The sequence below is a fragment of the Botrytis sinoallii genome, assembly GCF_014898435.1.
Source record: "Botrytis sinoallii strain Bc 23 chromosome Unknown BSIN_017, whole genome shotgun sequence".
NCBI lineage: Eukaryota > Fungi > Ascomycota > Leotiomycetes > Helotiales > Sclerotiniaceae > Botrytis > Botrytis sinoallii.
The window spans coordinates 996,556-1,018,329 of NW_024066044.1; the positions used below are offsets into that span (position 1 = coordinate 996,556).

The 21,774-nt window shown below is 42.1% G+C and overlaps 7 protein-coding genes across 7 annotated transcripts; 5 read left to right on the forward strand and 2 right to left on the reverse strand.

The window, feature by feature from the left end:
• Window positions 1–211: 211 nt before the first annotated feature.
• Window positions 212–4,996, reverse strand: EAF02_008951 (uncharacterized protein; the record flags this gene model as incomplete). Its single annotated transcript, XM_038904999.1, has 1 exon — window positions 212–4,996. The coding sequence occupies one exon, from the start codon at window positions 4,994–4,996 to the stop codon at window positions 212–214; it is 4,785 nt and encodes a 1,594-aa protein (XP_038755409.1).
• Window positions 4,997–6,150: 1,154 nt separating this feature from the next.
• Window positions 6,151–7,646, forward strand: EAF02_008952 (uncharacterized protein; the record flags this gene model as incomplete). The annotated part of the gene is made up of 4 exons (XM_038905000.1): window positions 6,151–6,181; window positions 6,240–7,113; window positions 7,218–7,575; window positions 7,635–7,646. 4 exons carry the CDS (start codon window positions 6,151–6,153, stop codon window positions 7,644–7,646), a joined length of 1,275 nt encoding a protein of 424 aa, XP_038755410.1.
• A 759-nt stretch (window positions 7,647–8,405) lies between these two features.
• On the forward strand, window positions 8,406–9,271 carry EAF02_008953 (uncharacterized protein; the record flags this gene model as incomplete). The annotated part of the gene is made up of 3 exons (XM_038905001.1): window positions 8,406–8,475; window positions 8,582–8,653; window positions 8,748–9,271. The coding sequence occupies 3 exons, from the start codon at window positions 8,406–8,408 to the stop codon at window positions 9,269–9,271; spliced, it is 666 nt and encodes a 221-aa protein (XP_038755411.1).
• A 1,155-nt stretch (window positions 9,272–10,426) lies between these two features.
• EAF02_008954 (uncharacterized protein) lies at window positions 10,427–13,095 on the forward strand (the record flags this gene model as incomplete). Its single annotated transcript, XM_038905002.1, has 5 exons — window positions 10,427–10,693; window positions 10,762–11,007; window positions 11,078–12,742; window positions 12,799–12,927; window positions 13,012–13,095. The coding sequence occupies 5 exons, from the start codon at window positions 10,427–10,429 to the stop codon at window positions 13,093–13,095; spliced, it is 2,391 nt and encodes a 796-aa protein (XP_038755412.1).
• Window positions 13,096–13,438: 343 nt separating this feature from the next.
• EAF02_008955 (uncharacterized protein) lies at window positions 13,439–15,110 on the reverse strand (the record flags this gene model as incomplete). Its single annotated transcript, XM_038905003.1, has 3 exons — window positions 13,439–14,660; window positions 14,732–14,919; window positions 14,991–15,110. The coding sequence occupies 3 exons, from the start codon at window positions 15,108–15,110 to the stop codon at window positions 13,439–13,441; spliced, it is 1,530 nt and encodes a 509-aa protein (XP_038755413.1).
• Window positions 15,111–16,282: 1,172 nt separating this feature from the next.
• EAF02_008956 (uncharacterized protein) lies at window positions 16,283–16,948 on the forward strand (the record flags this gene model as incomplete). The annotated part of the gene is made up of 1 exon (XM_038905004.1): window positions 16,283–16,948. The coding sequence occupies one exon, from the start codon at window positions 16,283–16,285 to the stop codon at window positions 16,946–16,948; it is 666 nt and encodes a 221-aa protein (XP_038755414.1).
• A 3,011-nt stretch (window positions 16,949–19,959) lies between these two features.
• EAF02_008957 (uncharacterized protein) lies at window positions 19,960–20,928 on the forward strand (the record flags this gene model as incomplete). The annotated part of the gene is made up of 1 exon (XM_038905005.1): window positions 19,960–20,928. One exon carries the CDS (start codon window positions 19,960–19,962, stop codon window positions 20,926–20,928), a length of 969 nt encoding a protein of 322 aa, XP_038755415.1.
• Between the last annotated feature and the right edge of the window lie 846 nt (window positions 20,929–21,774).

A 21,774-nucleotide genomic window follows, 5' to 3' on the forward strand; every position in this document is an offset into this window, starting at 1 on the left:
GTGAATTCTTCTTAGAATAGCCAATAGGGTGCTTCTGCCAGTTCACTTCACAATAATGACAAGAGTACTCCGGTAAAGTATGAAATATTTAAATTCATGAACCATATGCACCTAAACTCCCAAGACCCCCCAAACTTTTCAAGAATATCTGAAAATCTGAAAATCTATCCAACTAATTTTCGCCGTACAATGTTTGTAAGCTTCTGAATCTCTAAAAGCCACTGAGACTATCAACCCTCTTTCCAAAATAATTGGTAGGTGCTACTACCATTCCATCATTCTCCCTTTCTACCTCCCTCTTCTTGTTCCCCAAACTCTTCTTCACTTCTCCCAAGCTCATTCCTCCAATCAATCCTCTTACGGCCTCAAAGACCACCGCCTCAAATGCCACAATCTCTGTTTTCGACACACAATTCGTATCATACTCTAACCTCAACGCAATCGCATCATCAGAAAGCACTGAGAATTCCACCAAGAGTGCAAATTTACTTCCTTCGGTATAGGTAATCAGAGGATCCACACCTTCGATCATAGTCTTGGGAGTACGATTGTCGTGGAAAGTTACCATAACATCGAGCAGTGGATGATTTGGAAAGCGCGCTTTTGTGGAAGTGGCGCTGAGAATCTGATCCCAAGGCATAGCATGTGCAATTGCTTCTTGGCTGGAGGTTTGCACGGCGCGGAGGAAGGATGTGGATGTTATTTGGGAGGCTGAAGATTGGCGGATACGAATGGGAAGAGGCTCGAGGAATAATCCAACGGTTTCGAGATCTTTGGCTCCGCGGTTGAAGTAAGGACCTCCCAATACGATGTCGACGTCGTTTTGATCGTGTTGAAGGGAAAGAGCTACAGCACCCAGTGCCATTTGGTGAAGTGTAACTTTTTGCTCATCCGTAAATCTGAGAATTTGGCGGGTGAGATCTTGGGGAAGCTTGGTAAGGCGAGTATGTCCGGTGTATGTGGTACGTTCTACGATATTGGGGAGGGTATAAGCTCGCGATGTACCGTGAAGATATTCTTTCCACCATTTTTGCTCAGCTGGTGTAGCTGTGGTGCTCCATTGTGTGGTGTCCATATATGTATGCTCGAGAGGTGGTAGTGAGTTACCGCTGTAAAGCGTGGTAACCTCCTTGAGAAGAACTTCAAGGGAAGTCAAGTCTGCGATAATGTGGCTCATAGATGCAAGCATTGTGTTTCTTGAGAGGAACACTCGGATGGGATGCTGACGTTCCAAATCAAAAGGTCGATTGCATTCTCTCCAAAGACCAAGTTTGTTGACTGTCTTGATCTGAGGTGGGAATCGGTCGTAACCTCTTTGTACAACACCCTTTGGCCCGCTTCTTATATATCTGCAGCGAAGAATACGATGTCGTGATAGTACTGTATTCCATGCTGAGATTAACTTATCGGTGTCAACAATATTGGTGTCGATTGCGCAAGCGTAGGTAACATTGAATGAAGATGTTCCGACATTCAGTCTATACTTTTCCCACCATTCACGCTCAATAGGTGATATTCTGTACTTTCCTAGTGGAATCAATGCATCATCGACGTCAGTAGGTTGAGATTGAGCACGAAGATTTTCAATGATCTTTGCCATTTCGAGTAAATTAGCCGATTGCATAATGTGAGAAACCGTCATCCTCACATGGAAGATTTCAGAAAGTTTGCTCGCAAGACGAAGTTGCATAACTGAATGACCCCCAAGTGAAACAAACTCAGAATCTCTAGTTATCTCCACATTGGATTCCAGTCCTAACAATTCCTTCCATGCTTCAGCAATCCTGGCTTCGGTAGAGCTTTCGATCTTCTTCGGGGTGGACTCCTTTTCTGCCAAAGTCATATTGGTGATAGCCTTATAGTCCAACTTTCCAGCAGGTGTCATTGGGAATTTCTCCACGGCCAGGAATACTCTAGGAACAGCATGGACAGGTAGTACTTGAGTAACCTTTGCTCTAACTTTTGAAATATCGAGTGTCTCGGGTTGAACCATAGCAACGAGGTAATCGCCCTTTTGACAAATAGCGATACCAGAACATTCTGGGATAGCTTCCGCTACACGAATTTCCAAATCATTGAGATCAAGACGGAAGCCGCGTAATTTGATCTGTCGATCATTGCGACCCAAGCATTCGACTTCACCAGCTCGATTAAAATATCCTCGATCACCAGTTCGGTACATCATTTCACCTTGACGGTTGCAGATGGTATCGGGAAGAAATCGTTCGGCAGACATTTGTGGCATACCGATATATCCTCGTGCAACTTGTACACCGGCAAGATAGATTTCTCCGATCACACCCGGCGGGAGAAGTTGTTGGTTTCGGTCGAGGATGTAGACACGAGTAGTGGGGTTTGGTGCTCCAATGTTAACTGGCTTTCCAGGAAGTAAACGCTTGATGGTAGCTCCACACGTGGCTTCAGTAGGACCATACATGTTGTACAGATTCTTAACACTAGACCATACATCATTGACATGCTGTGGAACTGGCTCGCCGACAAGATATACATTTCGCAGCAGGGGGAAATCTTCCGGGTCCAAAATATTGGCAATAGATGGTGTTAAGATGGCAGCGGTGGATTTCTCCAGGTGAGAAAATGGATGTATGCCATCAGCTAGAACAATAGTAGCACCGTAGCTTAGAGCAGAAAATATCTCGTGGATACTTCCATCAAATGCTGGAGACATCAATTGAGAGATTCTCTGACCTGGAAGTGCGAAAAGTCGAACAGCAAGATCCTTTTGAAATGCTACCAGGCCTTCATGGCTACACATCACACCCTTGGGTTTACCAGTAGACCCAGATGTAAAGCAAAGATATGCATTATCTGCAGGTCTGGGTGTTTGTCTCGGAGCTACCGCTACCGAGCTTGGCAAAGGTAATTGGATCAAATCTTCAACCGAAAGACACAATTTGCATGATTCCGGCGCAATCGTTCGTTGAGACGATGCCGGTGTTAAGAATAGCTTTCCACCAGCAGTTTGGAAATTGGCTTCTCGAATATGACCTGGTAAGGCAGCATCTTGTGCAGAATATACCGCGCCGGTTTTGAGGATACCGTAAATGGCAACGAGCCAGTTGATACTCCGATCTGCATGGACGCAGACAATATCACCTGGTTGAACATATCTAGAGAGTTGAGCTGATAATTTGGTGGCCATTTCATCAAATTCTTGATAGGTCAGACTGTCTCCGGCTTTTTCGACAGCTAAGATGGATGGATTCTCTGCGGCGGCGCGCTCGAATAAAGTGACCAGGTCATCTTTAATTGATGCCGGTGATGTTTCATCTGTCAAGCAATTTCCCATCTTCATCAAAGATTCATGAGATTTAGAAGAGAGTAAATTGGATAAGCATTCGCCGATGGACTTTGTTGGTGATAGAAGAGACAAGATAGCAGTTTGAAAGTTCTCGGATAATAGTTCGATATCAGACTCAGTGTATTTCTGTGTTTGGTATGACATTCGGATGGTTCCAGTTGTGGACATGAAGATACTAAGTGGAATGTCGGGCACGACTTTGAACCATGATTGACCAATAGGACGAATCTTATGATCATCGGTAGGTTGCATATCAAACTCCATAGCCAATGCTGATGCAAATTGTCTACTGTATCCATCTTCTGGAAGAGAATGTTGAAATGAGCTTAAGTCAACCGAGTGTCTGAAGACAGATTGAACATATTCCAAAGTCGTTTGCTCGCGGTCCAGCGAGACATGAAATGGTAATGTGTTTATCAAAGGTCCAATTGTGTCATCCATCCCAGCTATCGACAAATTGCGACCGGAAAGAACAGTACCAAAGACTACGGTATCAGAATCAGCATACATGGATAGTACCAGACCCCAAGCTGCTTGAAACCACGATGCCAATGAAATACCAGCCGATCTGGCAGCTTCGGCAATTTCTTCAGAGGGTATCGTAAATGAAACATCGGCATTTCGAGATAATTTGGAGGGCGACGATGGCACCGGAAGAGCCAAATCACCAACTGGTGATGAATGCAACTCCATTTGTTTTCTCCAAAAAGCTCGGCTTACATCTCGGTTCATCTGTTGATGTTTTTGTACTTCGTGAATAACATTCGAGAATGGTGTGCCTGGAACAATATTCTGACCCATCACAATCTTTCGAACCTTCTCGTACAATAGATTTGCAGAGTATCCATCGATAAACGCATGATGAACTCTCCATATTATTGTGCTAACGCCAACATTTCCGGATCTTTGAGTCCTTGGCGTAAGAACTGTAAAAGTGACCTCCATCTTCTCTGGTATAATCTCCTTTTCCAATTCTGATATATAGGTATCTGTATCTTCAACAAAAATTTCATCCCAAACGAATGGTAATGGTTGTTTCGAATAAGTCGCTGTGACTCTATCATGATCGAAAATCGTCCGGAATACTGGTTCCGAATCTATAACTGTCTTCCAAGCCAGTTTCATTGTTGGAATATTGGCAGAACTGTAAGTTTCATAGAAACTGATGATGTTGCTACCAGGTTGTCTTTGGTAGCTGTGCATAAATGAGTGTTGCATCTCTGTTAATGAAAGATTGGAAGCGGATGTTGTATATCCATTGGATTGAACTGGCTTAGAGAGTGACATGCGGCGTTCATGACTCAATCGTGTAGGGCTGACCAGTGTGTTCAGATCACGAGTATTCTTCAGGATGTTTGTTGAAGGAGTAGATCTTGCTTCAGTAGCCGAATCGATGAGTTGTGTAAGAGTTGTACTTAAAAGAATGGAAGGTATTGATAAGACGAGACCATCTCTCTTGCAAGCTTTGGAGAACTTGATAGCCATTAATGAATGACCACCGAGACCAACAAAATTGGATTTCAGATCAACTTTTGATGAGGGAAGCTCAAGTATTGAACATAGATGACTGAGAATAAGGGCTTCTTTCTTTGACGGTGTCATACTGGAAGTCCTTTCGACCATGTTTCGTTTCGTGTAAGCATTGTTACCAATGATATCAATGAATGGAGACATTGTAGATATTGATCTATGCTGTCGATGCTGATCTGTGAAGTGAAAGTACAGATGAAGGAGGAGAAACTGGTCATACATAAAGAAATCATGTCGATAGATTATCTAAAGAAAATATCTAGATGAAACATAAAGTTCCTCATCCGGCTCCGAGAAGTTGACGATATCTCGACTAAGATTTCTCCTCCGCTATTCTCATCAACACATACTATAAGCACCAATCTTACATTTCACGGCCAGCGAAGTCCGAATGGTAGCTTGTCAAGAGCTTTTTAGTTCACATCCTACACACCAGCTAGAACTGAGCTTTCAGTTGCAACCCATGGCAATTGTGAGCACTTGGATACATGAAATTGCGTGATATGCACCCACATACACTCTTACTTTGTAAGACGCATGGTGGTGCACTTCCATGTTTGCATCTAATCTTTGGATTCACAATCAGGCACGTTTACTATTCATGAATAACTATGGGTCAAAGGAAAAGTTTCGGACGTCAATATCAGCCTCCTAGGGCCATGAAGCTAGTAAACATTAGATATTGGACTCGTATGATACTTTAGCTTGTATTCGAAGATCCATTCTCTGCTCTATTTGCAAGTTTAGGTCTGATTAAGGTAATGCCAAGCAATATAAATCTAGTGAAAGGGGATAAATTCGCTTGATCCCGAGCATCTCCGATGGATATACGGATATCCGAGAGTAACCTAAACGGTTTAGTTATTATGTCTCCACATTCTTGCTCGCAGGCTGATATGATAATTTTGTTTGAGACTTAGTCATGTTTATTTTTCAGCTTCCAGTGACCTTCTAGAGTGTGTAGGATTTAGTCTGTGCATCAATCCTTTCCTCGCTTTCGTATATGGTGAGAAATAAGAAAAGTTGTATTCTCGGCAAATATGCATGTGGGTTTCACGGGTCCGCCATCTCAACATTACAGTAGTACCGGATCCGAAAAAATCCTGTCAGCACGTTATGAGCACGTTTTCACAGTTTGAAGTGGCTTCATATTGCGCGCTGGATTATGTATTAATCCAGCTCATGTACCGTCAATTGAAGCATTTCAAATCATCATTTTGTTGAGATTTAAACTTCTGACACCATTCTCTGTCGATACACAGATTTTTTGGAGCTAAAATTGTCATTTGTTGATCGATATGTCTTTTCCAAAAATTGCTGTCATAGGTGGTAAGTCACTATTATGAACTATTGTTTTCAAAAGAAGTTCTCGACTAATAAATCATAGCTGGCCCTGCTGGGTTGACCTTTGCTCGTCTCATTCAATATAATGGCATTCCATGTACCATATTTGAATTGGATAGTGATAGAAATGCACGAAGCCGAGGAGGCTCACTCGATATTCACGAAGGATCAGCACAAGTTGCGCTCCGGGAAGCTGGATTATATGAAAAATTCTTGGCCGTTGCACGACCCGAGGGGGAAGTTCTCAAAATTTACGACCCCTCTGGAAATCTCATCCTTGATGAGAGCAAAGATGTCGGTGAAAGCAGACCAGATTCTTTCAAAGGTCGTCCTGAAGTGGATAGAGTCCAGCTTCGCAATATGCTTTTAGATTCTCTTGAGCCTGGGAGCATCAAGTGGGGACATAAGCTACAACGTGTCGAAACATCTGCTGATGCAACATCTCTCACGTATGATTTGCACTTTCAAGATTCTGTCGAGAGAGGCTTTGATTTGGTTGTTGGAGCAGATGGGGCATGGAGTAAAGTACGACATATAATCTCCAACACGCGACCACAATTTGCTGGAATCACTGGAGTGGAAGCCAAAGTTTTGAACATCGATCAGAAAGACCCAGCTCTCGCAAAACGAGTTGGCTTGGGTATGTGCCTCACCCTCGGCAACCATCAAACTGTACTGTCACAGCGTAACGGTGATGGATCTGTTCAAACGTATGGATTCTTCCGCAGACCTGAGGATTGGCAAGAAACATGCGGTATTGATTGGTCCGCGCCTGGGGTGGGACAGAAATTCGTAGATAAATATTACGAAGATTGGGACCAAGACGCGAAAGATTTGATTATCAAGAGTGATGAAGAAGCAATTCCAAGACCAATGTATATGCTTCCAATAGGACATAAATGGCTTCACAGAGCAGGGTAAGATACCTTTCTAAAATCCATCTCTTTCATTCAGCCTTTGACGGCCTTCCTCATTTCCCCCGCGTCCAAAATCCAAACCAATTAGCTGACCATCTATTTAGTGCAACCCTACTAGGTGATGCAGCTCACCTCATGACTCCATTTGCAGGCGTAGGAGTAAATGTTGCAATGGAGGATGGAATGGAACTTGCAAGAGCTGTAATTGCTCGTAAGCCAAATTGGGGAGGAAAGGAGAGATTCGAGGATGCTGCCGGTCTGTCCGAAGCTGTAAGAAAGTATGAGTTGGCCATGTTTGATCGTGCAGAGGGTTATGCAAAGGAAACTTGGATGTATCTAAACCTCTTCTTCAATGAAAGAGGCGGACATGCAATGGTTGAAAGTTTCGCGGAGCAAAAGAAGCAACAGAAAAAGGAAGCTGAGTCAAAGGTATTGGAAAAGGAGGCTGTCAATATTGAGGTTGTAAGCGTTTGAACGTTTTTCTTGTTTCTCGGAGTTCTGATTGGAGTTTATGAGAATAGATAAAAGTCTAGGTCTCGTTATGTTGACTGTCCCGGATTAATATCAATATCAATATCAATACTTGGCGAATGCCAGTCTCCAAGACTCTTCAAGCAAGGAATTGAAAGATGAGTTAGCTTCATCTGTACCCTGATTCAGAAATTAGTGTTTATGACGACTTCATAGTATTGCAGGATTTCCAACAGGCCGTACCACAGTCCGACATTCAGAAGCTTTCAATTTCTGAATCTGATCATAACATTCAACCGGATTGGAAAACAGAGTCAGTCTCAGAATTTGAGTTGTTCCCAAATGTTGAGAGCAAAAAGGACTATTAAACCCCGGTAATGTGACCACTTGGTGATTTAGACGTCAACAATTCTACTGTTGTCCAACACCCACGTAGCACAGTCATCTTGTAGCCAATTTCCTGTCTGGAGTAAACAGCTCAAGGCGAACCGAGATTAATGTAAGACCAATATGAATGTAAGACAGCGCTGTTCATTGGATGATTCGTGAGAAAGAGCCGGGTCCGACCGGCTCCGGATTTCATAAGCATTACCTTCAGAAACAGAGAAAAATATATAGCTGAAAGCATTGCTTGAAGGAGCTCAAGAATAACCATGATTTCATATAAGGAAACAGAGATATCGTCTGTTGATTGCATTGCCAGCTCTCCCCTCCACCTCATTATCACCCACCACATATTACACAATATTTCTATCTTTAATCAAACTTTTGATAAGGAATCAAGAAGACAAAAGTCAGCTGAAGGTTAACGTTCCATAAGCATGCAGCTTTTTGTGATTGGCGGCAGTGGAAGAACGGGTAAGATGGTAATCGAAGAAGCATTACTTCGAGGTGCGTATATGCGTATATAGTAAGAATGCAGTAGCATACCAAGAGATCAGCGATGTCGCCATTTCTTATGCTTCCGACATCCGATAGCTGACATGACGATATTCAGGTCATGATGTGACAGCCTTAGTTCGAGACCCCTCTTCCATGGAAGCCAAGGATGGTTTGAAGCTTTTCAAAGGTAAGAAGAACGATCTTATCCCCAAATGCCGAAACTAGTCACTGCATCAAAGCTAGATATCAAGAATTACCTCGACTAACTCTCATCAATACAGGCACCCCTCTCAATAGGGCTGATATCAAAGCTGCATTCGAAGCAAGTACCGGCATCCCATCCGTTGTTATTGTTACTTTGAGCGCCCCTCGTACATCCGATAGCCCTTTCGCTGCATCTATTTCTCCACCAAGGCTTATGGCAGACTCAAATGCCAATATAATTGCTGTTATGAAGGAATTTGATGTTCGCAAGATTGTTGTGATGCAGGCTTTTGGAGTGGGGGATAGTTGGCCGCACATGCACTTCTTACTTCGAATGTTGATGAAGAAGTCAAACATGTATCTGCAATACGATGATCACAACTTGGTGGATAAAGAGATCAAGGCTAGTGACATCAACTATGTTCTCGCCAGACCAGCCAGACTGGAGGAGGGTGAAGCAAAGCCCGTTAAAGTGTATGGTAATAAAGGTATGGGGGTCGCCATGATGGCTAGTATCACACGAGAAAGCGTAGCCGTCTGGCTTGTTAATGCAGCAGAGCAAAAAACGTGGGATTCGCAAACTCCGGTATTGGCGAATTAGAGTTATCGAGTGGACGGAGGTTGCGTTATTTACTTGAAGGATGGAACGGCGTAATTAGCATTTTTCCCAGATGCCGAGCTTATCTTTTCTTCAGGTCTATGGATCAAAAATGGTGGAATCAGTAGGCTGACTGTAGTACAGATGGGATGACTCCAAGCTCTGACTGTTGAGTCGTTGTACAATATATTATTCATCGCGTACCTCTCATCTCTCATCATGCGTTTTGATTTGTGATCATTCTTCAAACCTTGTGGATTGATTTATGATTATACGGGTATGCAAATATATCAGCTCCATGTCTCTGTTCAGGCCCACATGGATTAATCATCGATATTTACCCATATTTACCCGCAAAATATGTTAGAGGTATATAAATATGTCTCTGCTTATTGGTTGATCGTATATTTTTTAATGGATACTGACATGGTTTGCGAATCTATTCCGTATAACGAAGAATTTAATAGGTAGTCTCGCTTTTCAGCCCCTTCATTTCCTCCACACCCGAGCTTAGTGCCTTTACACAACGACACAGGCCGAGACAGAATATCACCATTGTTCAAAGTCAGCTAGAGGCACTGGGTATCTCGGGTAGTAAGAGGCGAAGGAAGCTGCATTTACGTGAGTAGGCTCACCATCCTGGTTAAAACCGCTCTTTCCAGACTGCTGCAAAGTTTCTAGCCTTGTAGCCACTGCAACCACCACTCTTGTGCTCGTCGCGAGTAAGCAATATATTATACAACTATAGAGTGCTAGACTCAAACAACCTTTCACCTCCTTCCAAAACCAGAGTGAGCACAGTTCCCCGGTCGATCATACGACAGGCTATTACGCAAAGCTTACTGTACTGTACATATCTTATATTTTATTCCATACAGCATTTGTAAATATCAGTCGTAGGGTTTTTGCTTAGCCGTCACGAGAATCTGACTACTGTTTTTTTTTTGGGCTTCAAGGGTTCGTGCCTACTAATCTCATCCCATCCAAAAGCAGTGGATACAAACAATTTAATCCTCCGGTTTCCCCTCTCTTTGTCAGATCCTTTCCAAATTGAGGTATCACGACTTCCACGAGGATTGGCAGCATTGCATTGTGTTGTACTCCGTATCTCCATCTGCCTTTTTATATTCGCAAGCACCGAGCACAAAGCTTTACAAAATGGAGGATACTCGATTTGATTCTTCTCGCAAACGGCCACGACCAGTTGTTTCTTGTTTGCGATGTCGTGAAAAGAAATTGAAATGCGATCGACTCTTACCATGTCAAAATTGTACCAAGATACCTAGTGGCCCAGCTGAATGTACTTACAATCACGACCCTACAAAATCCATTTCAAAATCCAAACCTTCAACACATTCACCAGGAGATCGTACTCCTGATCTTAGATTCGCACCAACCATAGGAAATAATTCGAACATTATTCAGGTAAGTTTTTTAAACAACTTAATTACTGTAAATAACTTCAACAATGGCAAATACTGATTCCTTCCCAGGGCAATGGTGGGGTCGGCGTTGTTGAGGAGCTTCAATCCCGTGTCGCAAGGCTTGAAGAATTACTTCAAGTTACGGGAAAGTTATCGAATATCCAGAAGTTACCATCACAGCCATCACCAACTCATAAAGTTTCGAAACGTACAAATGCTCCTTCAAGATTAATACCGGGACTCTGCACCTTGATTGTGAAAGGATCGAGGAGTAGATATCATGGTCAAAATGATCGAATCACCTTGTTAAATCAGGCATGTATTCCATCTGGATCTATTCCTACTTGTTCTACCAGATGTATTGCTATACTAACATCATTCAAAGTTTCCCGAGGCAAAAGACTTCATAAACAAGAGTGCAACAAGTAATACTTCCATCATCAATCTTGCTAAAGATGTTCAATATCTGCAGCAAAAATCTCAAAGTCATTTCAGGATGCGAAAAGAGACATTGAGCCAAGAAAGTGCTGCAGTCCTTTCAAAACTTCGAGAATTTCTTCCTGGAAAACCTGTTTGTGATAGGTTATTGAAGATCTATACTGAAAATTTCGAAAAGAGTTCAAGGATCCTTCATGTGCCCTCCTTCCTTCGGCTTTACTCGCACTTTTGGACTTCCCCCGACGATAAAATATTCCAATCTTCACCATTTTTACCTCAATTGACGGCCATACTAGCGATCTGTTATAAGTTCCTCGATAGTGATTCAGGATTTGACGATGACCAGAAGACGTATTTGGAAATGGCATCACTCGAGCTTGTGGCGGCTTGGACCGATACTCTAAGTCGAAAGCAGGCAATTGATATATCAACTTTGCAAACCGAAACGCTGCTTTTACTTGCTCGACAACTACAACTTATCTCTTCAGATAAGCTCTGGTGTGCCACGGGGGCTTTGGTTCGTTCTGCCATGGTGATGGGACTTCACTTAAGACCAGCGGACTTTAAGAAGATTTCACCGTTTCATGCTGAGTTAAGACGAAGACTTTGGGCAACAATTGTTCAAATGGACCTACAAGCATCCATGGCTGCGAGCATGCCCAGTATTGTTCCTGACATAGACTTTACTCAATTGGCTCCAGCGAATTTGAATGATGCGGATTTTGACGAATCTACAACTGAACTTCCTCCTTCAAGGCCTCTATATGAATGGACCGACTCTCTCGCCCAGGTCACATTAGCCATGTCGTTGGCGCAACAACTCAAGGTTGTTTCACTTATTAGAGATATTAGTCCTAATATGGATCTTACAGAAGTTGTTCGAGAAGGAAGGAAATTGGAGGAACTTTTACGACGTGTTCCAGTACCACTCAAATTAGATGGAACACTTCAACGCTCTCCTTCTCATCTATTAGATTGTGTTTTATTGGATATATATCTGAGGAGACCTTTTCTCAATCTTTACCGGTTGCTTTTATGGGAAGAGCGACAAGATGATCCATTATTCCGAGAGATGCAACAAATTTGTTTGGAATCGTCAGTTGCCATTGTTTCTTATCAAGATTATTTTGATCCCTCAGTGGCAGATTTGGATTTGTTGAGTACAAACTTGCATTGGACGATGTTCCAAATTTGTTGCAAGAACGACGTTTTAGCCGCTGTCTTGAGCATCTGTCAATATATCAAAGCATCTGCATCAGGGTCTCAAAGCAATGAGCCCAGTCCAGGGTTTACACCCAATCAACTCCCAACGACCTTACCTAGCCCTCCAGTAACAAATACACATTTTTCAAAAGCCAGGCTTACTAGGATAGTAGAAGGTACACTAGAAGGCTTCACTAAGAGAGTGGGGGAATTTGGTAGTGATCTCAAAGATGTTCTCATTCTTTCTGTGGCGATGCAATCCGTACGAGCGAATGGTACATCAAATCTAAAAGAGAATTTGATGCACGAAGGTTCCAAGAAAGCATTGTTAGCATGCAGGCAGACGCTGCTACAATCCTTTCCTGATGAAGAAATGAAACTTCCATCCAACAATCCAGAACTGAAAGAGGTAGGCATTTTCTGCTTGATTGTGCAAGCGGGAAAATCAGACTAATTCTTTTACAGGATAGTAAGAATAACATCAGAGCAACACCTGCAGTGGATATCCCAATGTCTACTGTAGACCAAGCCATTTATACCTCCCAGCCAGGATATGTAGATCAGTTAGCCACTTTTGCGGCTGACGCGAATCAGGTAAATATTTTCTAGTTATCTTATTCAATGGATTTTCGTGTGATCTATATAACATCAATGCTAATTCAAATGTTTTCAATTTAGTTTCAGGGTGACATCTTTGATTTTTCAGATGCTGGTATATTTAATGTGGACAATGATTGGAGTTACAACGAGTTTTGGCAATAAAAGTATTCAAATCATATTAGAATAGGATGGGAGATATTCCTTGTTTACCATACTTCGCTTTCTGGGCATGTGCACATCTTCACCACTGATCTCAATACATGCACCATTCTCTATTTTTCGTACAGATACTATCTCAAGCACAGATCAAATACGACGAGGTCAAAGGAATTCTGATTGAAAGATGATTTTTTTATTCAATGTGGCTTGAAAGATACCCGCCAAGCTATCTTTTTCAATGCCATATCGAACTCTATACGTTCAAACTGACTTTCAGGGACACAAGATACGCCACCAGAAAATGCAGCTTAGTTGCCCAATCATCTAAGCGCCGATATCATAAAGCTCATCCTTCTCTTTTCACACACCTCAACTTCATATCCGGATGATTAATCCAAATCTCAGGATTTCTCTGCCACTCTTCGGTTTTCAACAATGATAAATCATACTCTCTTACCAAATGTACCAAGATATTTCGTATCAATGTATCTGCCACAAATTTCCCCATGCATTGTCTTGGACCAAATCCAAATCTCCAAAAGTTATATCGTGCTTGAGTTGCGGTTCTTTCCATAAAACGGCTTGGACGGTATGTGGCTTTATCTTCCCCCCAGAATGAGTTACGGATATTTAAAGCATATGAATCAATAACAAAATTTGTTCCAGCCGGAAATTCGTAGCCTCCGACAACTCTTGGTGTGGGAATACTTTGCGGGACAGAAAATGCGGCGAGAGGGCGTAGACGAGAAGCTTCAGATACACAAGCAGCGAGGAAGGTTGTACTATTCGACAGGTACTTCTCTAGCGTCAAACCGTTTTCGTCGGCTTCTTTTTGGGCAGCTTGATATTCCGCTCGTAATTGATCCTGAACGGATACGTCAGATGCAAGGAACACAAGATTCCAGCTTACACCGCCAATTGTCACATCAAGGTTTGCATATAGCATCTCGTCAAGAGTATGCAACATTTCATCCTCGGTTAGTTCTCCCATTTCTTTTGCGGCGAATAAGTCCACGATGGGGGCATTGAGCCCTTGTTCCTTCGCTCTTTGATAAGCAAATTCGTTGAATGCAATCCATCGTTCTTTAAATGCTGCAAGGTCTTTATTTGCTTGCGTAGGAAGGTAAGCTGACCATTCAAAACGAGTTAGCCCACCCGAGATAACGTGCTTGAAGAAGGATTCTCGGATCGGAGCGAGGGCACGGAGCTCGGACTCGACATCTGGAGCTAGCTTCCCGTAAACGACTTCTGCCACAATCAAGAATGGGAGAAGTTTCAGATCATCTGCTGGGTCGATAAGTCCACGTGATAAATCTTTAGAGTCCCAAAGTTCTTGAAAGAATGAAGTAGTTCGTTGTTCAATCATTGGAACATGTCTTGGAGTGATACTACGATGGAATGGTTTCTCAACAATAGAGCGAACACGCTTCCATTGCTGGCCACTGATCAATCCAACACATTGACCAAGTATTTGACCCAACAAATATCCGGAATTGTTGTTCACAGCTTTGAAATGTTTATCTGAATCACTGAAGACGGCTTGAATATCGGCAGCTTGAGTGAGAACACTGTGATTCACATTAGAACTTAGCCCTCTTTTAATTTTGGGTCCGGATAAAAATCCAAATGGTGTACTCACATTTCTGGTTTATGACCTGACCAGATTTGGTAGATAGAACCATATTTTGATCCCCATAATTCGCTGTTCTCTTTTCCATAAAGGAATTTTGCACTGTCGCCTTGACCATTGGGGAACTCATAATCGCAACCTGGAAGTCTATGTCCAAATTCGACATGCTTGACAGGATATCGATATGACAAGTATAACTATTTTTCAATCAGTCTCATATCCATGACAAATAAAGAACATCTGATGTTATGGGGGCGCAGTAACTTACGTTAAGAACCCTTGAAAGAATACTATTACATGTCGCCGTCAAAGGCTTTCTGAAAATAAAACAGCCGCATAAGACAACCGCGATGACAAATTGCCCTGCAATAAGAGTATTTGGAAACATTTTATCTGCTGAATGATCGATAGTGATGATGAGAATACCAGGAAGGACCAAACTTATATGCCATCTGTCATGATATTCTCAGTACCAAGAGAATATGGATATATCTAATCCGACGACACCGGAGCAAGCAGACCGGAATCCAGTGCTTATCACCTTGAAATGGAGTCAATCTGATTATAATAAGCTACATAGTAAGATAAGAATCCACATATCCGGTCGGTCGAGAGATATCCGGTCACCGGATCCGACAAAAATTGTGTCGCCCCTTCGCTTACTTGTCAGATGAAGAAGCACTAGCGATGTCAGCCCCTGGCAAGACTCACAATCAAACGAAAGTCACTTGTAATATTGGATCCATTAGCTTTGAGGCTCAATCCTCTCAATTTCCCAAGCACCTGCGTCTCGGATAGATCTCCGAGTCATGCTGCATGCAGCGTCCGATCATTCTCACCATGCATCTCAACCACGTTTTCAGCCTTGCTACCATGCCTACTAGAGTAAGATACGACGTACAAGTCTATCCAGCACATGGCTTTCAGGGTGGTTGAGCTCTTGGCTCTTGGATTTCAGATTCAGCACCGAATGAAAGGGTTGACATCTGTAAGGTACGATCAGAAATGCAGTCATCCACGTGGGAACCGAGATCTCAGCCCCTGTTAAGCTGCTATCAGAGTGGCTTTGCTATCAGCAATAACCTAAAGTGGGATACTGAACCAAGGATTTGGAATTGTAGGATCTATTTTGATGCACTCCACAACTTACATCGCTGTCATCCACGTGGGGCACAGTTCTCGAAAATCTAATTGTAGGATTCTCTGCCGTTTGAGCTTTGAGCTTGAGACAAGACTTTTCGGAGCCGCCAGTGAATACAGTGAAGTCGTGAGGTTTGGGAAGGCTGATAGAGCTTGTGGCTATGGAACTTTGTGTTCAAAAATGTATAAGAAGATCTTCATTTCCAGATGTCAAATTCCTTTCCATCATCATCAACAACATCATCATTATCTCAAGCATCATCAGCACAACAGCACAGCAATTCTAGCAATATCATTCTCCAGAACCATCTTCAGATTACCTACAGAATTCACTACAATCAATCAACACTTCAAAAGTCTTCTACAAGCCTTTTCATACAATCCAATCTTCACTAAAGTAGCAATCAAAAAACAATCAAAATGCGTTTCTCTATCCTCGCAATCGCTCCTCTCATTGCTTCGGTTCTAGCTTTACCAGCTGCAACCACCGTAGACTCCTTATCCAAGTCTCGACCCACCCCTTCCCCACCCAAGCTTCCCACTTGCGGACCAACTCCTCAACCCTGCTCCTGCCCAGCAGGCACCTACTATCAAGTCTCCACCTCCATTGCCATCATTCCCGCCTCGGTTTCCGATCTCAAATCCATCATTGGTGACTTCCTCGTGACCTCTTGGTTCGGAACTGCTCCCGAATCCGTCACCGGTACCGGGTTCGCTCCCGGCGCAAAGCGCAACCTCTTAGGCGGTATTCCCGGCGCAGGCGTCTATCCCATCACCGAAGAACTCACACAGTGGAAAACCTATCCTAACAATGCTGGATTTTTCCAGAAATTCCAAATGGCCGACGCGCCTTTCTATTTCAACTTGACGACTGGCGCGCCGGGGATTCTTGGAGGAACTTGGGATATCATGGATGTGCATGCTATTGGATCGAGCTCTAGCAGTTGGTTGTGGAATATCTATGCTTGTTTCAGTGTGGATTTTGATTTCCAGGAGTTTCATGAGAGTGCGATGAAGAATGTTAGTGCGATTTTGACGAGTCGGGGAAAGTCGCATGGGAATCTTGTTGGACCTTTCTCTTACTAAGTGGGAGTATGCATATGGTATGAGGTTTAACTGATGGTGGAGGATGTATTCTTGTTATGCAATATTTAAGGGGAAGAATTTTCGTTGATTCTTTAAGGGGTGTTTGTTTGTTTTCATTCTCATTTTGTTGGGGAGAGGGGGTTTTGCAGTTGTTTTATTATACCTTCCTGCTTTGCTTTCTTTCTAGATGGCTTATATCTTACTGCTCGCGCAGATTGTTTTAGGGAGTTTAGAGATGTGGTTTTAGAGATTTTCATTTTAGATTTGGGGGTTTGTGTGTATTATTAGCTTGCTTGGAATTCATACCTATCTACTTTAAAAATTATTGTTCTATCTAACATGTGATTTCTGGAACGGTTGACATCTAGGTTGTGATTTTGATAATTTCCAGTGGCTACATATACTCTAGTTACTTTAGTTTTGGGGAGATTAGCTGGTCATTTGAGTTCAAAAGGCATTTTCTGTGTTGTAGTCTGGCAGGAGAAAAAAATCAATATTGACTTAACGTGAGATGAACATAGGTTGATACTTTATAATACCTCAAAAGATTGACAACATCAATCTACACAACGTTTGGTCTGTATCACCAGCATCTTGATGGTTGACTGTTAATTTTCTAGACGTGTATGTCATTGATTGTTTCCTGTGTTACACAAACTCGGTTCGCCTCCAGGAAGTGCCCGTATATTCTCTGTATCGATTAGGCTGTGTATGTGAAACTGCTGAAGAAGACAACAAGAACCCTCCTTCCCCCTTTTGCTGCCTTAAATGCTTAGCATCAGTATGTCTCGCCTCTCCTGATGAGCTAGTTGTCTCACATTGCTTCCATCATGATGTTGAAGGATTTCTGAGGAGAGCTAGTTCCAACATATAAATATATCCCACACCCCATCGTAAATGCATGTCTTAACATAGTAGCATTAGCGTTGAAGGAATCTTACATAGATCTAAAAGCTTATTTATCGCTTACGAATTCAAGGGATGATTTCTCAAGTACCGAGGGAAAGCGGGGTAGGACAAAAAGTTCTTGGCATTCGTTGCAACGTTGTAGCTAGGATTTTTCCAAAGGAAGGGTCTCATTCTGTTTGCCACGTTAGAACTTGGGTAACACGATTCCCGAAGATTTATATATGAGTAAGCTGACTTTTCGTTGATGAACAATCGGATGACTAGGATATATATTGTTTGTAATCTGCCAAATGCCAAGTGCTCACGGCAGAACATATTTATTTACCAACCCAATGCAACACTAACCTATGCACCCTTACAAGATGTTTTTTGGGCCAACACCATTCATTAAGTGCATACGAGCCAAGTTTCATGGGTGAACGGTAAAAGATCCTCCTAAGTTGGTTGCCTCTCCTTGGCTAACTGCAAAACGAATTTTTAACTACGCCATAGGATTGTGGCTACCATCCATAATCACTCATAGACTATTCTCGCATGAATAAAGCCTTTCTCACCATCTGATGATTTTCAAGCTGACCGGGAAATATCCACTTGCAAGGGCATTGCATAGACTTCTGAGCCTATTCCAAGTCGTCGCACAGCGGCAGCACCGATTGGTTCATGCAGACGTCATACCATATTTATACTGATGACATTCTAGAATTTCTTGTGGTGGCTGCTCTGACAATGTGGCTTCATTGCAAATACTGACACAGCAGTTGGTATCGGCCCAGGAGAAGTCATGCAATGCAAGTGTGGTTGCGCAACTTATATTATGATCTCACTTCCAGACAACATTAGTAAATGCATACCCATCCGGCTATATCAGAATTGGTCGAGTGATTATTCGGATACATATATCGGGTAGCTCTGTGGCATCCGTTAGTACCCGGCGATGCATGTGTCTTCTCTTAACCGGGATAGTATCCATGTCTCTTTGTTGACTATCAAGTATAATAGGTGGGTAGTCACAGAGAAGCTTCGATGTACATTGAGAGCATATTGAATGACTGCCATGGTCTAAGATATTGAATCCAATACTCGCCATTATCAGGCTCCAGATACAGACAGTTAGGTTCTCAATCTTCATAGCCTCATGACACTTTTGATTGCTTAAATGTGAATTCGACAATGAAAAGTATTGTTAGGCTCAATAGCATTATATCACTTCCTACTGTTTGTCTCTACTTTAGAGTCTAGACTTGAGCAATCAAACATCATAGCAGATTTAAGAGCTGTGTTTGTGAGGCTCTTCATTATTGGATCTAGACTTGATCATTGAATAGCCAGTTAAGCCTGGATACTTATGATAACCTCTATTGTTTGAGTCTCTCTCAGATAATCAAACAACATATTGTGTTCAGACATCTCGTACTACTTATGGGCTCTTCATTATATGATATAATGTGTCATCTTGATATGACGATAGGGACCAAGATACGAGCTGCGCAGTTAAATATCGAGTAGATATGATGTATCTAAGTGTCATAGTCGCAAGCATTTGAGAGCCTTATCCAAGTGATCTGTCATCGTAACGTCATGAAGTGTTTAGAGTATTTCATTCTACATAAAGGTTTTGGAGAATCCGAGGAGCTGGAGGTCATTGAATATTATAATCTTCAGTAGAATGGCCTTGTAATTGGTGTGTTCAAACACAATACTCTATCGAAGGATGAGTAAGTTTTGAAATCTACATCAGTTGGTTGTTAAAAGCCCAAACAGGAAAGAGCGAGATAGCAATTGCCGTTTTCGAGCATTTTCTCTTCACATTAATCATAATATATGGATACCTAGGTAGCCCTAGAATATCCCAATCAGCAGATTAAACTCAGATATTCTTAATTCGGCTAGCTTAAAAAACTCGCACTTTCGTCAAATTTTGAATATAGAAATTTGATAATCGTCGTAGTTCTCGATATCTCTCCCATCATAATCATCACCATCACCATCATCACCACCAACATCACCAACAATTCTCCCAAATCTCAAACGGGAAATTTCATACGCCTCTCCCACCCATCCATCATACAATTCTGTCTAAATCATCAATTTGGTGATGTAAGATGCCGCCAACTCCAGCTCCAAATCGAAAACGTCGAAGGGCATCCAGCACGTCTTTCGATGGCGCATCTGCATCAAAACGAGCAAATTCTCAGTCTCAACTCGATTCGGATGACTCAGATAATGACCATGGGTCCATTCAATCAATTCGTTCATCATCATCATGGTCTGCAGATGATGAAGTACTTCTTCAAAGAACGAGCAAGGCAGAAGAAGTTCTTTGGAAAAGATGCTTGGAGATCCACAGCATTACACCATACGAATTGATACCACATGGTGAATACGTTGATATCTCGACCAATCATGAGATAAATGGTAGTGATGATTCGAAAATTCCAAATACCAACTGGAGCGATTCCTTCATCACCGAGTTGACTTCTTTGGTCATATGTCCAATCTTTCATGGGAATATTCCACTTCTTCACCATGCCATCCGACTGGCCACATGGCACAGATTGGGTCAACAACATCGCCAAGACCCGGGATATTTTACAAGCGATTCGGGCAAATCCAGGCTTTTGGGGGAGCTCGAGGGTTCATTGGACTCTGAATTATTCACGGAAATTCGGACAATGATCAATGAAAGAATTCCAGATGGATTTTCAGACCATTGTTCATTTGTTGGAAACATCAAAGATTGTGTTGGCAGATTTGCCAAGCCAAAAACAATACAATTGGGAGTTTCCAACCGGGATCTCGAAGCCATTGCCGATGCATGGAATCAATATGTTGAAGAACAAGATGATATCAAGATCGATCTCTTGTTGTCTTCGACCAAAGAATATCGCAAGGTCTACAATGTTAGAAGAAAGGCCTTCGAATCCCGAAATGACATCATTTCAATGGACAGAGACTCCATATTGTCCAGAAAGAAGTCAGCAATTCTCGAATCTCGAGCTTCAGACTCTTCATCATCGCACGCAGAAGACGAAGAAGAAGAGGATGATGAGGATGAAGGCTCTCCCACATAGAGCTACCCACAAGGGTACAATTTTTGTGGAGAGATGAGATGGTCTGATGGGGTCTCACCCATTGCTCGCTCTATTTGATACCTATAGGTTTGAGCATCATATGTTTTTCTTTTCCATGTTCATTTTACTCCGGCCCATAGGCCATTATTTTTAGGCTTATAAGCCACCACCTAACTTATAAGTATAGGTTCAACTCTATAGAGTCCTGTTATTTCTTTTGTCAAATATAAGCCCATAGGCTGTAGTATATTTGCAGATTCCATAGAGTCATTTGTTTTTGTTTCCTTCATCAAATACATGCCCATAGGCTGTAATGTATCCACAGATTCTATAGAATCATCATTATCATGGTAGGTCTATAGACCCTTTCATTTTTCATGTATTTATTTTCTCGTTTTGAGATCATGTCAAAAACATAAGTACTAGACCAATTTGTACTCAATATGTATCAAAGTCAATGATAAGATCTCACAAACCTCTGCTTCTCCCTAACTTGACCTTTTAAGCTTCACTTCTTTGTTCCAGAAGTATGAATAGTGCCACTCTCGCAGCACCTGAAGGTACCTAGGTATTCGGAGTTATGAACAGTGAACCGCTTCCTACCATTAAACATACTTAAAGTGGGAAGCGCCTCATGAGATAGATTAAGAGAACTGATGTTGCAGTTTCTAATGGTAAGTTGTTATTGAGAGATTCAATACATTTTAAACATTCATTTTACTTCGAACATTCAACCCATCTCAATCACTTAACTAATTTCAATCCCTCAATCCATTTCAATCATTAAATACACTAAAATCAGTCAACCTGTTTCAGTCACTTAATGAACTTCAAGCATTCAACCCA